General features: G+C 42.0%; 1 protein-coding gene across 6 annotated transcripts in view; it reads left to right on the top strand.

Moving 5' to 3' along the window:
* Positions 1–10,667, top strand: part of LOC135108527 (collectin-12-like) — a 19,267-nt gene extending 8,600 nt beyond the window's left edge. For 3 of the 6 annotated variants that reach the window (XM_064019635.1, XM_064019632.1, XM_064019634.1), the window contains exons 3-11: positions 1–57; positions 1,779–1,910; positions 2,780–2,965; positions 5,351–5,428; positions 5,631–5,711; positions 6,307–6,456; positions 6,852–6,921; positions 7,718–8,030; positions 8,494–10,667. The exon at positions 1–57 is cut by the window's left edge and continues 28 nt beyond it. In XM_064019635.1, coding sequence (XP_063875705.1) covers positions 1–57; positions 1,779–1,910; positions 2,780–2,965; positions 5,351–5,428; positions 5,631–5,711; positions 6,307–6,456; positions 6,852–6,921; positions 7,718–8,030; positions 8,494–9,172 — 1,746 coding nt within the window. In that variant the 3' untranslated portion in view covers positions 9,173–10,667. Of the gene's footprint in view, positions 58–1,181; positions 1,543–1,778; positions 1,911–2,779; positions 2,966–5,350; positions 5,429–5,630; positions 5,712–6,306; positions 6,457–6,851; positions 6,922–7,717; positions 8,031–8,493 lie in introns of all 6 variants that reach the window. The other 3 variants (XM_064019638.1, XM_064019637.1, XM_064019636.1) reach the window with 3 other exon arrangements.
* The last annotated feature ends 6,833 nt before the right edge of the window (positions 10,668–17,500 follow it).

Genomic DNA, 17,500 nt, shown 5'->3' with positions numbered 1-17,500 from the left:
GAAAGCTCCTCACCTTCTGACAATGTACGATTGCTAGAAAGACTCGACGATCTCGAGGTAAGTACTGAACGTCTCTGCTCGTCTTAGTCACTAGTGGATATATTTCCCCTGCCTGTGACTTGAACTCTTTCAAGTCACATCTCCCCTTATTTTGGATAATCCTTTTAATTCTACTCTCTGTGGACTGGTACCTACAATGTATTTACAGCAACAAGACAAATACTTGTATAACTTTGCTGGAAGGTATAAACACACACACACACACACACACCGCGTAGTGTAGTGGTTAGCACGCTCGGTTCACAACCAAGGAGGGTTCGAATCTCGGGCGCGGCGAGGCAAATGGGCGAGCCTCTTAATGTGTAGCCCCTGTTCACCTAGCAGCAAGTAAGTACGGGATGTAACCCGATGGGTTGTGACCTCGCTGTCCCGGTGTGTGGTGTGTCAGTGGTCTCAGTCTTATTCAAAGATCGGTCACTATGAGCTCTGAGCTCTTTCCGTAGGGGAACGGCTGACTGGGTGACCAGCAGACGACCGTAGGTGAATCACACACACACACACACACACACACTTTAGTGATAATTTTCTAGGTTTAATTAATTTAACTAGGCACCTAAATCCAGCACAAGATCATTGGAAAAATGGTAAGACTGCGCTGCTCACTCATACGCAGAGTACATAATTATGTAGTTCTCGAGTCACAACAGACAGTGTAAGAGAATTATCGCCAAGCCTACCCCACGCAATGCTTCATGACGTAATTTTCAAAACAGTTAAGTAGATCAAGTAATTTCAAATAATGTCCACAGGATTTTATCAGGTTGTGGACTGTTCCGCATTAGTTGGTATTGATTCTACCCGCAAACATGACTATGATACCCACCGTCATATTTTGAAGTTACACGGGTTTTTAACGGTGTTTTTTTTATGGTTCTAGTAACAGATTAACATGGCTTCTACATTATTAACAGGAGAAAGACTCTTGAGAACACGTTATAATCTCGTCTGTAGAAGCCATGTTAATCTATCACTAGAACCATAAAAAAAAAAAAAAAACACCGTTAAAAACCCGTGAAACTTAACTTATTTCAGAATATGACGGTGGGTATCATACTTGATACGAGACGAGATTATAACGTGATGATTGATTGTTCTCTCTCTATCTCTCTCTCTCTCTGAAGCGATATGAAATGATGACTGAGCAGCGTCTCTCAAGACTGACTGTGACTGAGCGGAACTGAGTGAGAGACCAAGACTGACTGCTGGTGACTGACTCTAAACACTGAACTGAACTCTCTGGACTGAACTGAGAGCTCGCTACCATGCGGGCTGTATTTATCTGAGCTAAGTGGATCACGTTTTGGTTTTTGGGGAGAAGAAATGACCAATGAGATGCCATGAAATGAGGTGAAAGGACCAATACGATATCTCGTTATTTTAGCGAATGACCAGGAAGGAAGACTCAGAGCGAACACAGGTGTTTTCCCTAAGGACTGGAAGTGGGTGTGAAATTCCCTTGAGAGGTAGAGAAGGAGGAGAAAGGTTAGAAATAGAATGGACTAGCTGGCCATGAGCACAAGTGGGATGAATATGAACATGTGTGTGTGAGATGGATATATGAAATGGTGAATATACATATACATGATAATAATGATTGTTGAGACTGATACAGACTTTGAAAAAGTCGTGGTGAGACAGCAAAGCGTTTCTGAATAAAGGCCCCAGTCATAGAGATGAAACGTTCCTGGTAATCTTAACTAATCATAATTCTCCTCCAGCGAAAGCAGAAGGTGCGAGATGAGGAGATGCAGGAGATCCGGAGTGCCTTGCAGCAGGAGAGGGAGAAGACCACCCGCTTGGAGGCCAGTCTGCGCCACCACGAGGTTACTGAAGACAGGATGAGGCGTCAGGTTCGTGTGTGCATTGTTTACTGTGGGTTTACTAGGGTGAGAGAATGCTTAGAATGAAAGTAACGATGTGCCTCTACCAATCTGTCTGTCTGTCTGTCTGTCTGTCTGTCTGTCTATGTATTCTTATTTCTTTTCGTGGTAAATGGAAAGCCTGACGAACCATCTCAGTGCGTAAGGGTGCTTTGGAAAATAAGGAAACACCAGCCTCACAACACACGCGGCATCACACAAGCTATAGTAGTCATGACAACTTTGCGTTACACAGTAAACACACCCTTACAAATAATACGTCAGATTTTTTTTTTCTTAAAATAGCATGATTTTGTTTGCCTCATAGATTTCATCACACAATCTCTAACACCTACTATGTGTGTGTGTGTGTGTGTGTATATATATATATATATATATATATATATATATATATATATATATATATATATATATATATATATATATATATATATATATATATATATATATATATATATATATATATATATATATATATATATATATATATATATATATATATATATATATATATATATATTAATTTTTCGAAAAATTTAATAACTCTCTCTCTCTCTCTCTCTCTCTCTCTCTCTCTCTCTCTCTCTCTCTCTCTCTCTCTCTCTCTCTCTCTCTCTCTCTCTCTCTCTCTCTCTCTCTCTCTCTCTCTCTCTTGTCACACAATCACCAACACTCATTGTGTTTATATTTTCTAATAACTTTAATCTCTCTCTCTCTCTCTCTCTCTCTCTCTCTCTCTCTCTCTCTCTCTCTCTCTCTCTCTCTCTCTCTCTCATCCCCTCCATGGCTGCCTCTCTTCCTCCTCTCCATTCCTTCCCTACTTTCCTCCATCTTCGCAGTTGGAGACTGTGGAGTCTATATTGAGTGGAGCAAGAAGGGAAGGAGATAGAGGAGGAGGAGGAGGAGGAGGAGGAGGAGGAGGTGGAGAGGACGAGATGAACGTCCAGACCTACAAACTGATGACGTACGTGCGCAACTCAGTGCAGGTTCTGAGTGACGACCTGCGTGACCTGCGCGATGACAAGGTACCCAGGACTCGCCGCTGAGACAAGTGTTCCCAGAGTTGCTTCAAACCTAAGACCACTCGGCTCCCCGCTACTTTGCTGGCGCGCGTTTATAAACCTGAAGCTTACCTCGCGTTGACTCAGTTTTAAAGCTTTCTGACAATACATTTTCATACGTCCGTCTATCTATTTACCAGGCCGGCAATCCTACATGAGTTGGGATGGTCCAAACAAAGCACCACACACTCACACACACATCATTCACACTCGTAGCCCCATTAATAATTTATTTATCTATCTATATAACAGGTCAGGAATCCCGCACGGGCTGGCCTAGACAAAGCACCACACACACACATCATACCCACTCTTACCCCCTCGGCCCCTGGTGGAAAAAGATAGTCTCGTGGACCACCGCACTTCATCCCAGTAGCTTATGCATTGCACAGCTGGCCACTTACTTCTTCAGCAAGGCTTCATTAAAAGTGATGGCTAATTTTTTTGTTTTGTATTTTTTAAGGCCACTTATTCCTCAGAAGCTCCTTTAGCTCTTCCTGTAAGTGGTGTATGACTTCGCCATAGGAAGTCATTGTTGCAAAATCATACAGCACTTACCGAAAGAAATGAAGATCCTCCTAAGAAATAAGAACACCCTTAAAAGATTATAAACACCTTCTGCCCATATTATACCCTCAGTTTTCATATACAGATATACACGTGTTTCATCACTCCCACCACCACCACCATCACCACCACCATCACCACCATCATAAATGTTATCGCCGTGTCCATCTCGTATCATGACAATTCGAATGTGTTTCTTGATTTGTTTACAATAATCTACTATGTGAATTATAACCTGCTGCATTTAATTTTGAAGCTTTTTCTGACAATGCATTTCCATCACTCCCACCACCATCATCACTAAAGTCGTCGTCGTCATCTCTTATCATGAAGGACTCTATTCTATTAAACTCTTTTAGGGACTGGCACCTTCAGCGGACATTTTATTTTTTGCCTTTTTTGTAGCCATTGACCAGAGCTTCTCTTACAGGAAACGCGTTTCTTTACTTCACAGTAGTCTACCAGATGAATTTTATCCTGCTGCACATATCTTCTGTTAACCTGTGGTGCTTGATTTGACTGACATATTTGTAAGTCGCCAATGATGCCTTCAGAGAATAGCCACTTGTCTGCAATTCCTGTTCCTTGATATATACTATAAAAGTTGCGTTATTTCCTCGCCAACTCTGATGCACCTGCTTTTCCTCTTAGGTGTCTCTACTGCATCTTTTATTCCTTCCTTTCTTTATTATTTCAGTGCGGGACTGTTCTTTCTCTTTTCTAATTATTCTAGTGCCATAAGAGGCCAATAACAATGGTACTTTTGTTGAAATAATTATACTAATGAATAATTTCATTAATATGTATACTGTTCATAATTCGCCACATTCACGTTACAACTCAAATAGATCAGTGAATGAGTGTTGCACGTTTCGCTTCAGCACACTGCTTGGAGATGCAAAAAGTCTCTTATTCAGATGTCTGTTACAAAAATGAAAACATGTAGTCTACATTCTGATGCCATCATGTTTATTCTATTCTGGTTGACAGTGTGCGAGTTACTACATATTTCTGGCAGCAAAATGTAAGCGTCGTGTGCCTGAGAGTTACCGATGTGAACTAGTTGGTCATTCTGTTTGGAATGATATTTTCTTCGAACATTAGATAATCGTTTCAGCAACCAGAACCCGATTATTCCTGAAGAATGAGTGAACGGCAAAAACTGTAACTTAAATGTGGTATAGATTAAATGTTATAAGCACTATGGGGAAAAATAGAAGGAAGGAAGGTAAACAAAAAGCAGGATTGACAAGTGGATAATCAAGTGTGTTCATAGGAGGTGGAGGAGGTGACACGCTGAAGGAATAAAATATTGCTGTCAGTAGTGAAACTGGGTATTCTGAAAGGATACCCTTGAGGCAGAGGAGGACGGAGTAGCAAGAGAGAGGACACTCCAGAAGAAAACTGTCATGAATGGAAGTCATTCGTTAGCAAAAAAGTTGTTAAACTGGAAAAATTAACGCATTTACCTTTCATAATCATTCTCTTGCTCAGTACTACATTAAGTATGGTTATATATTGTAATTAGGTATTCTGATGCTCATTAAAACTATATATGCTCGTAACTCTCCTATTGCAAAGAATTAAATCAAACTTTAAGAAAACATTATTCATTTTCAAAAGTAAAATATATGGTAATAATAGCAGCAGCAGCAGCAGCAGCAGCAGCAGTAGTAGTAGTAGTAGTAGTAGTAGTAGTAGTAGTAGTAGTAGTAGTAGTAGTAGTAAGATTAGTGGTAGTACAGCAGAAGTAAAAATAATAATCACTCCTATGTCCCCCAGATCCCTGAGCTTGAGGAGAGAATAACGCAGCTGGAAACTGGACTGGTAGCAGTGAACACGACGGCTCTGTTCAACAAGGTGAGTGAAACCGCCTCTCCTCTCTCTCTCTCTCTCTCTCTCTCTCTCTCTCTCTCTCTCTCTCTCTCTCTCCTTCACCAGTAGTAAGTGGTTTGAAGATAAACATTATGTTGACTATGGTAATGAGTAGTAGTAGTAGTAGTAGTAGTAGTAGTAGTATCATTGTTTTTATTATTATTATTAATGACATTTCCTTCACCAGAGAGCAATTGAGGAGAGAGTAACAGCGGACCTGCATGAACTGAAGCAGCAAACTAACAACCTGACGGAAGTGGTGGACCAGGTACGTGTAGTGATGGTGAGAGTGGTGATGGTGAGGGTGGTGACGGTGGACTTAGGATGATGAGAAAAGTGGTGGTGTTGGGATGGTAATGGTCGTGATAGTTATGGTAATGATGGCGGAATGATGGTGGTTTGGTGGTGGAGATGGTGTGTGTGTGTGTGTGTGTGTGATGGGGATGATGGTGCGTGGAATTGCAAACTAATCAACAAAATAGGTTCCCACTGCTTTATCAACTACAGGCTTTGCTGCCAGTTGATGTCTTTTAAAATCATGCATTATTGTATCACACTTGAGGAGCCATAACAGTCGGAGGATTAAGATATGAGACCATATTCTGAAATGTTTCTACGCTGCACCCCGAGTACTTTCAAATGGCTTAGTTGAAGTTACGCGGGATTTGAAGGGTGTTTTTATGGTTCTAGTGATAAATTAATAAGATTTCTACATTATTAACTGGAGAAACACCCTTGAGAACCCGGATAATCGTCTCTGTGGCCTTTGAAAATAGTCGAGATGAGAGACCAAAGCGTTTCAGAATACGACCATAAACAAGTGGTCGTCTCGCTAACCTGTGGGGCTGGGCGTGCATCAACAGTCCCAGTCTACGGCCCACGAAGAAGTGAGTGCTTTGAAGAATCTACTTCAGGGAGTCGTGATGAATAACGTCTTCCCTTTAGAATACCAGCTGGCGGACCTCAACCGATCCCACCACGCCCTGAGTGAGGAAAGTCTGGAAGTGAAGGAGGTGTGATCTGTCAATGCGTCCATGCAACGGCTTTCTTGTGAACAATACGTGCATGTAGAGGGAAAACATAATCATATGCTCATATGAACGGTTTTGTCGTAATGTTAATTGTTTAAGTGATGTTCCTATTTTTTTTTTATACTGTCGTCGTCGTCATTGTTGCTGCTGCTGTTGTTGTTGTTGTTGTTGTTGTTGTTGTTGTTGTTGTTGTTGTTGTTGTTGTTTACTGATAAGGAGTCACCCTCCTGTATGTGTGTGTGTGTGTGTGTGTGTGTGTGTGTGAGAGAGAGAGAGAGAGAGAGAGAGAGAGAGAGAGAGAGAGAGAGAGAGAGAGAGAGAGAGAGAGAGATGAGATTATAACATTATAACTTTAAGTAACGAGCGAACTTTTTCAGGAAGTCAATGACCTGAAGCAACAGATTGACTCGCTCTCGGGAAGAGTATCACCAAAGCAGCATGGCAGTAGTAAGTAACACACACACACACACAGAGAGAGAGAGAGAGAGAGAGAGAGAGAGAGAGAGAGAGAGAGAGAGAGAGAGAGAGAGAGAGAGAGAGAGAATGAAAATCACCTGAAGAGAAAACGATTGTTACAAATAAAATTTCAACAATGCGTCGGACAAGGATGCCGTTTTGGCAGTGGATGTTGAGACTCCTACGTCATAGTTAGTCACGAGAGGATGAGTGGGTAGCCTATTATATCATTACGATGCATAGATTCGCTACCAGTGCCTGTAAATTTTAGCTAAGCTTATCTGAATTTACACTTATAATTGCCTTCATTATCCGCATGTGACACCAAAGCATATTTTTGCCAATTAAGCCGGGGTCTCAACATCCACTGACAAAATAGCATCCTTGTCCGACGCTTGTAAAGATTTCCTTTGCGAAAAACGATAGGACATGCCACCTGAAACCTTCAAAACGATAGGACATGCCACCTGAAACCTTCAAAACATAGATGTTACAAAAAATGGAGCTGCGCTAAGGTAATCTTAAACATTACCGACATTAACATCCCATTTTCTTCCTCAGTTAAGAACCTTCATCTAATCCCTCTCCAATCACAGGCAATTACTTCAGTCCCTTCCTCCACTCACTCACTCATACACAACACAACATAACACCACTCACTCACTCACTCTCATGAGGCATAACATGAAAATCTGTTTGTGTGTTGCCCTCTTCCTCCTTCTCCTGCTCCTCCTCCTCCCACAGAGCTATGGTCTTTAATCCCTCCCTTTCCTTTCCCCCTGCATAGACCGGGGGTTGCAGAATCAGATCAAAGAACTGCAAACGTCCCTGGCTAAAGTTCAAGGTAATATTGCCAATCTGGACGGTCGTATTAGTGGCCTTGCGAACACCAACAACCAGCAGGACCAGCTCGAGGAGGCTCGCAAGGAACGCTCAAGATTAGAAGGGTCCATAGAAAGACTGCGAACCCGCCTATCAAACCTCCAGGAAGCTTCAGGAAACATGAACCTCGATCTTAAGACGAAAATTACAAAACTGGAGAACGACATTGCCGACCTGCGGCGGTACAACAACTTAACCGAACACGTCAGAAGGATCAGGTATTGACAATACCGTACTGGGCAGGTTTCCCCGGTAGCAATCATCACCGTCATCATCCTCGTTATCTTCTGTTTTCTAGATGTCTTGTTTCTCTTGTCTTTTCCTTTCCTTTTTCTCTTTTCTGTCTTCTCCTTTATTGATATTGTTGCTGTATTTTTCATTATTATTATTATTATTATTATTATTATTATTATTATTATTATTATTATTATTATTATTATTATTGTTATTATTATCATTAAATTATTTTATTTATTTATTTTTTTTACTATTATTACTATTACCATTATCGTAATTTGAGGGGTTTGTCTTCTTTCGCTTGACAGGTCCTATTTAACTAGCAGTGAATAGGCACGAGACAAAGTCAAGTTGACCTTTCTTCCTGACAGGAGCGGAAGACCAGCAGTTCTGCCCTCTTTTCATCAATCATTCATCTTCTCACACGACTTTCTCCTCCTCCAGCATTCCCAGCGCCACGCCCAGTGTGCAACCTATCGGGCCGCCCGGCTACGGCTTTGAGGGTGGCTTCGGGAGGCCTGGGAACCAGGGCTGGAGTGGTGAGCCCGGTGATCCGGGGTCGCGGGGCCCGCCAGGCACTCCGGGTGCGCCAGGCGTCCCGGGCTCAAGAGGGGAGCAAGGCACCCCAGGAGCGCCGGGGGGCCGAGGAGCGCCAGGGGACAGAGGAGCGCCAGGGGACCGAGGAGCTCCAGGGGTTAGAGGTACACCAGGGGGCAGAGGTCCGCCAGGAGACCGAGGAGCTCCAGGGGGCAGAGGATCACTGGGAAACAGAGGTGCATCAGGGGGAAGAGGAGCACTAGGGGGCAGAGGAACGCCAGGTGATCGAGGAGCGCCAGGTGCGCCGGGAGTCCCGGGGGGTCCCGGGGCGCCAGGCAACCCAGGCTCCAGTGGCGTGCGAGGACCCTCTGGCAGTGCAGGACGGAGGGGAGCGCCAGGCGGCCCTGGGGTGCCAGGGAGCCCAGGGCGGAGAGGAGCGGCAGGCCAGCCAGGCTATCCAGGTGGCACCGGCGAGCATTCAGCTTACATGTACAACCCGTCCTATGCTGAGTATCCCTATTCTGCCACTCCGAGCTACGGGAGATACTCCACCACTACGAGATACGGAGGCTACTACCCTGGTTAGGCACGTACAGCTGAAGCACCGAGCGAACCACGTTTAAGATGGCCATCAGAAAAGACACGGCTCGCCAGCACCTTGTCCTTCATCCCATCCTGTGAGCCGCGTCCCGTATGGCCTCTCTTCCCAACACTAAGAATTTGAGCTTTAGTGAACTATTAGCTGACTCGGTTATTTATTAGTATTCTGTCACGTTATCCTTTCGATCATTAGTCACGATGCTGCACTGACGGTGGACCACGGCTAACCAATAATAATAGTAATAATAATAATAATAATAATAATAATAATAATAATAATAATAATAATAATAATAATAATAATAATGATGGTGATTATAATAGTAATAATAATGATAATAATAATAATGATAATAATAATAATAATAATAATAATAATAATTATAATAAAGACACCCAAATCACCAACACCAACCCAAGAACCTCTCTTGCTGTCCCGCGGAATGCGTGTGAAGGCCTGGGGGTGCAAGGCTATGTCTGTGTTTGCTCCGTCCCTAAAATGCATATAAATTCAGCACAGCAATCATGTACTGCAACCTGTGCATCCTAATGGTGGGAATGCTTGTTTCCTTGATGCATCACAGGGACGCCCTCGTGGAGTCAAGGACCGCGTGCTCTGCCTGATTAATAAGTTTCGCCTCAGTCCTTCAGGTGATGGAGACGCCTCGATATTTCTCTCCCCAGAAAGCGCACATAAGAATACAAGAGAATCTACAAGAAGCCATTAAACCTACACGTGCTCTGCCTGGTGAAGTTCACCTCAGTCCTTCAGATGACGGAGATGCCTCAATATTTCTCGTCTCGGGAAGCGCGCGAGTTAAGAACATAACGGCAAGACCAACACGCGCCAGTTCCTGCATCAAGCATACCTACTCTTACCTGTTTCCACTTGCCATCTTCATGCACGAATTTCTCTAATCTTCTTTTAAAGGTCTTTAATGACTTGGCACTAATAATACGATTGCTGAGTACATCCTGTTAATCTACCACTTTATTTGAAAACCAATTCCTGTCTCCTTAAATTCAGCTCAATCAAGCTTGAACCCATTATTTCTTGTCCTGAAGATTTTGCTTATGTCATCCTTGTTATGTCTCTTGTACCATTTAAAAGGAAAGAGGGAAAACAGGACCTCATCTAAACCGCCAGCTAGTGTTTCCTGCAATGGCGACTGAAGAATATCACACTGTGGAGTTTTGTATTATATATATATATATATATACTCGTATATATATATATATATATATATATATATATATATATATATATATATATATATATATATATATATATATATATATATATATATATATATATATGCAATGCTTACGTTATTTCTATTTAAACGTACGCAGAGAAGCTTGAATTTTGTATCATATAACTCAAAAATTCACGTGTCCCCTTCATATTGGTGTTTTGAAGGATCCTTGATACTGCGTGGCGATTCGTGTCAATATTCATGAAAATAAAGAGTGGAAACTGTCTCATTGACATATGTACTTACACTACCTCTTAGCTTATTTGTAAGGATCAATTTTTTTTTTTTTTTATTTCCTAAGACCTGGAAGATTCTCGGCATGTTTTATTAAAGCTTATGTTTCATCATGCAAGTGTGTTGTTACCGTTCAGAGCGATAAAGCTTATTTTAAAATTAACTTATCACTTCCCTCAGGCGCCGAATCCTTTAGTAAGATGTATTTTTAAAGACCACAGGGATGATTAGTCTAATATTTCTTCCACTGATGATGCTTGTGCTAGGGAACACTAGAGCCACTCAAAGATATTCCAGGTGATGAGGAAGTCGGTAAACTGCAACACAAAGGCCCTGCAAACAAAACAGGGACGAGAAGCGTCTCGAAGTGAATTAAGTAAATAAATGATAAATAATAATACATATAGTAATAATTGCAATAGTAATAATAATAATAATAATAAAGATAATAATAATAAAAAAAAATGAACTTATGTACATACTATCACATGCTAAACCTCTGCTAAAGTATCATATAACTCCAATAATCTCTACCAGAATCTTTTAAAATGCAGTTGAGAACATGGACGATGGGTCAAGTACTCATCAGGGGTGCAGGAACATCAGATGAGGGGGGCGCCTTGCCTTGTTACACATTCATGTCACCTCTTTAGTTTGGCTTACGTGGGTGTGTTTGAGAGAGAGAGAGAGAGAGAGAGAGAGAGAGAGAGAGAGAGAGAGAGAGAGAGAGAGAGAGAGAGAGAGAGAGAGAGAGAGAGAGAGAGAGAGAGAGAGAGAGAGAGAGAGAGAGAGGGGACCAAAAAATTATGAGTAGGGATTACATTCTTAATCTTTATCCTCGAGGCGAATACTGTACTGAGGATGAGCCACCTCGCCCGCGGGATGCACAAGGGACAGTAACCACTCCTTCAAGGAAGAACGAGCCAGGAGCCGCCACCTCACGCTGACGTCAGGCATTCACCTGTGATTCCAAGCAGCATATTCTGAAACAATTCTGCACCGCAACCCGATCACATCCAAAGGCCTCTAACCCTCTCGGGTTAATATCTACAATAAGTTCTTTTTACTTTGCCGTTGAACACTGACATGATGATATAGTATACATATCTAGTGTATGTCTGTAAAAGTTTTAGACAGCGCTCTCTTATAGTTAACTTACAAATCCGCGTTGAAATCTGAGGTGCCTCCCAGAGTCTATGTCCACAAATTGTGTGCACAATACGGCTCCTTTTAAATACTGAGTCCTGGAACACTTCCTATGTGCCTAAGGAAGTAGTTCATATGTGGGTGAAATATATTAAATTTTTTTTTTTTTTTTTTTTTTTGTCCATACATAACCTCAGTATGTTCGCTGTATCGAAAGTATTGAACGATAAGCATTTTATGATGAACATTTTATTATGAGGCACATTTTATTTACGAGATATATAAAGGACACTACGAGACCATTATTCCACGCTGCCCCATCAGATGGGGTGTCACGGCGCCATGCCAGTTTGACTCCAGCCGTCATCATGGAAACTTTGGAAGATTTTGATCTACGATTGTTGTTATGCTTTTGAAAATGTCTGCTATTTTCTGTTTTAGTGAATGTTAATGTATTTTATTTCTTAATATACGACGATTTCAGATGCCACTCGGTGAGGAATAGAGTATGACTGCTGCCGTACGTATTAGTTAGGTTAGTGCTCTTAAGCTGGGGATCCAGGGGGGACGGGGCTCCTCCGGTTAGATTAGGTTAGATTAGGTAATGCTAAGTTAGGTTAGGTTAGGTAATGCTAGTTTAGGTTAGGTTAAATAATGCTAAGTTAGGTTAGGTTAGGTTAGGTAATATTAAGTTAGGTTATTGTCATTAAGGTGGGGTCCAGGGGGGCGAAGTCCCTCATGTTAGGTTAGATTAGATTAGATTAGGTATCGCTAGGTTAGGTTAGTGTATCGTGTTGATTGTCTACCCGCTGATTACCACAGTTCTAGATTTTGATGTTGCCATTTGCCCAGTTGATTGATGAGGTTTGGTGTTGATGGTGTTGGTAGCATGGAGGACCGGTAGTGAGGCGGTGATTCCGGTAGCCTGGAAGTCGTGGGTAGTTGGCTGATATAGTTGATGTGTGCGAGTAAAATACACAATGACAAGAGTTCTTGATTTAATAGTAGATAGTACACACTTGATTCGAGATGAATTTATAACGTGATGATTGATTGTTCTCTCTCTCTGAAGTGATATGAATGATGACTGAGCAGCGTCTCTCAAGGCTGACTGTGACTGAGCGCAACTGAGTGAGAGACCAAGACTGACTGCTGGTGACTGGGTGACTGACTGGGACTGAGAGCTCGCCTCTGACTGACTGCGACTCTGACTCTCGAATGAACTCCACAATGAATTGCCGGCTCGCTACCAAGCGGGCTGTAGTGTATCACCCCCCACGAGCCACCACAGCACAGTTACTCACCACTCACATCATTGACACTGCTGATGCCCTGAGGATGAGGTATCCTGCCGCCACGCTGGTCATCTGTGGAGATTTTAACAGATTAGATATCAGCGATATCCTACACCAGCTACACCTCATCCAGGATGTGGACTTCCCCATCCACCAGCAAGCCACTCTCGACCTTATATTGACAGATCTGGGCCAGCAGTACTCGCCCCCCAAGCCGCTGCCTCCCATGGGACGGAACACCCACCTCTCCATACTGTGGACACCCACACCCACCACCTCGAACCTCCCCCTCCCGGTCAGTTGTCACCAGGACCCACTGCCCCATGCCTGACTCAGCCATGAGGGAGTTTGGGCAGTGGGTGACACAACACCCGTGGACCGAGGTGCTGGATGTGGAGGACGTCCCACTCAAAATGGCACAATTACGTCACCACCACCACAGAAGCCTTCCACCGCTACTTCCCAGCGTCACAGTGCACCCGTCTGGTGCCCCGTGGATGACGCCCCGCATTAAAAGACTCATGCGTCAGCAGACCTGGGCGTTCCACTCCTGCCCGGTCCTTTACAGGAAACTAAGAACAGAGTGATCAGGGAGATTAACGATGCCAAGGCAAGCTATTACCCGGACAAGATACACCACCTCAAACTGGCCAACAACAGACAGTGGTATGCTACTAAAAAAAAAAAGTAGGATCAAAGCTTTGTGTGGCCTACAAAAGCACACTTCATCTCTTCCTTGCACTTCACACCTTCCTGCTATTCTCGCGGCTCAGGAGATTAACGATCACTTTGCCGCTATCTGTCAGACCTTTCCTCCCCTCCACACCACTCCGCTTCCTGCCTATCTTCCCGCTCCCTCCCCTACCCCCACTGTCCAGGCAATGGATGTTTTTAAGAGAATACTTAAATTTAAACCAAGATCCACCACACCCACTGACCTTCCTATAAAAATTTACAAGGAGTTTGCTGCAGAGCTAGTAACACCGCTATGCTCCATAATAAACGCCTCTCTGTCCCAACACTCTTGGCCCACGGACTGGAAGACATCTTACGTCACCCCCATCCCCAAAACTTCCAGTCCACAGTCACTCGGTGACCTCAGGCCAGTCTCTATCACCCTTATTTGTGAAGATTCTGTGTATGACTGGGCCTACACAAAAATTTGTAATATTGTGGATATCAAACAGTTTGGAAATATTAAAGCCACCTCAACCTCCCATTACCTGACCAGCTTCCTTGAGCTCATCCACAGCCACCTGGACAAGCGAAACACCTCTCTAGCTGTTGCTTTTGTGGACTTCAAAAAAGCCTTTGAAGTCTGGGTCTCCCTCCTAACCTGGTAGCGTGGCTAGCCGACTTCCTCACAGGGAGGCGTCAGGCCGTTCGCTATCAGGGCTCTGTCTCTAATTTCAAACAGCTGACATGTGGGGTTCCCCAGGGGACTAAGATGGGTCCACTATGCTTCCTCCTCCTCATTAACGACGCCCTCACTGACAACCCCCATCGCTGGAAGTATGTAGACGACTGCACCGTGGGCGTCCCAGTCTCCAATAGGAACCCTGACTACTCGCCACTGCAAGTCATTCTGGAGCAACTACAGACGTGGACGGTCCGTGCCACCAGACACCACAACAAGATAACGCCCCTAAAGGCGCCGCGCACTGACCGGTACAGACTCAGCGCGATTCCCACCATGGTGCTAGCCATCAATCAATAGCATTTCGCTTCTAGATTAGACTTAGCTTTAGGATTAATGTTAAGTATTTCCCCACCCCCTCTGTAAATTTTCAGTTTGTAAACTGCCTTAATAATAAACCTATTATTAATTATCATTATTATTATTATTATTATCATTATTATTATTATTATTATTATTATTATAATCATTTATCTGAGCTAAGTGGATCGCATGTGGTTTTACCAAAGGACTGGAAGTGGGTGTGAAATTCCCTTAAGATAGAGAAGGAGGACGAATGCAGGTGTTATCCCTAAGGACTGGAAGTAGGTGTGAAATTCCCTTGAGATAGAGAAGGAGTAGAAATGACCAGGAAGGAAGACGAACACATGTACGCAGCTGGCCATGGTACACGTGGGATATATATATATATATATATATATATATATATATATATATATATATATATATATATATATATATATATATATATATATATATATATATATATATATATATATATATATACATATATATATATATATATATATATATATATATATATATATATATATATATATATATATATATATATATATATATATATATATATATATATATATATATATATATATATATATATATATATATATATATATATATATATATATATATATATATATATATATATATATATATATATATATATATATATATATATATATATATATATATATATATATATATATATATATATATATATATATATATATATATATATATATATATATATATATATATATATATATATATATATATATATATATATATATATATATAATAGTAATTGTTGAGACTGATACAATTAGATAAGTTAAGTTAGGCAGTGCTAGGTCAAGCTAGTGTCCATAGGGAGAGTTCCATGGGGGCGAAGCTCCCCCATCCACTTAGATTAGATTAGGTAAAGATAGGTTAAGCTAGAAATTTCCCCACTAATCAAAACATGGCGTCTCATCCTTATACTTTTCATGAATGTCCAAATTTTGCTCAATTTGGCTTCCCCCCACTATAAAACCTCGCTTTCCGCATCAACCCCCCACCACCCACGATTTCCCACAGGTCCCACAGGTTGGGGGAAAGCGGAGGAGTTGCGTGACAAGTTATTGTAAATTTTTACTGGCCACGGGTTTTAAGGGAGTTTTTACCGTTCTAGTGAGAGATTGACAATATTTCTATATTGTCAACATCCTTGATAACCCGGCTCAACATCTCTGTGGCCTTTGAAACTAGTCGAGATGAGAGCAGCAAGGTTGATGTCTCAGCAACCACACAGCTGCAGTTCGAGCGGAAAACAGATCCAACAGTCCAGTTCTCCTCTCAGTGTGTACCATGAACATCAGTCTCTAGTGTATAATGAGGCCTGATACAGCTGCGTGCAGCATGCCAATGCTATCACCAAGGGAGACACTCACAAAAGAGTCTTACCTGCAACTTCTAAATCTCAGGAAGCCTGGAATCATCCAGCGCAGCAAGTGGAGACCCTTCTTGCTACCTGCTTCGATCCACGTTAGCTGTGTTGTCACGCCTGGCTCTATCCTGGTGATCGGCAAAGCATTGCCTTTGCTACGGCACTGTTTTAGAGAATTCTTGAGATATATATATATATATATATATATATATATATATATATATATATATATATATATATATATATATATATATATATATATATATATATATATATATATATATATATATATATATATATATATATATATATATATATTTATTTTTTTTTTTATTCTTCGTTCACAATTTTCGTCAATTTAGAGTTCTTGTACCTATTTTTGTGCTTCTAATTTTCCAAAATTCCTCTCTCTATATATATTTTCATGTATATAATAAGCTCCCCGTTTGTACTGAGCGAATCAAGGTAATCTAGACTCCCTTACCGTACGTCTAACCGGCCAGACATAAGAAGCCTAGTATATGTTCCGTGGATCTGATTGGCTGAATGCCCGGGTGTTTTGGTGATCTGAATGAAACCACGATGAACTAAACGAGACGAACACGGAACATGGTTTGTGCTCGTGTGAACCGTAGCTGTTTCACCACATCACAAGAATAAGAACAAGAACAAGAAGGAGAAGAAAAAAAAAAAGAATCATGAGCAAAACAGCAAGCACTCCTATGCATACATTGTAATACTGAACGTCTGTGTAAATGGGTGATTTGTTGCAATTACGTCGATAAAAATGCACCATAGATATCAAGGACAAGAGATGTGTGTGTGTGTGTGTGTGTGTGTGTGTGTGTGTGTGTGTGTGGGTGGGGGGGGGGGAGAAGGGAACGATGGATGTGCGTGCGTGTTCGTTTGTACATCCTTGTTGACGAGTGTATTATGTGCTTCCCTTACCGATGACTAATGGTGTCCGTGTGTGTGTCTGAGTCCATCTGATCTTTCAAACTGTAGACCTGAATGTGTTGTCAATCTCCGCACAGACACATTCATGCATACACATTCTTTGGCTGTCAGGTGGGCACGTGCGCACACACCTACACGGCTAGACTTAGGTATCCACGGGAGAAGAGAGGCCGGGAAGCTTGGCCTTTGTGTCGGGGAGGAGGAGGAGCAAAAAGAGAAGAGCTGCGAGAAAGGGAGGAGGAGGGGGGACAAGGAGAGAGAGAGAGAGAGAGAGAGAGAGAGA

The sequence above is a fragment of the Scylla paramamosain genome, chromosome 17 (assembly GCF_035594125.1).
Source record: "Scylla paramamosain isolate STU-SP2022 chromosome 17, ASM3559412v1, whole genome shotgun sequence".
Classification (NCBI taxonomy): domain Eukaryota; kingdom Metazoa; phylum Arthropoda; class Malacostraca; order Decapoda; family Portunidae; genus Scylla; species Scylla paramamosain.
Note: the sequence above shows the minus strand (reverse complement) of the source record. Positions and strands in the feature narration are given on the sequence as shown.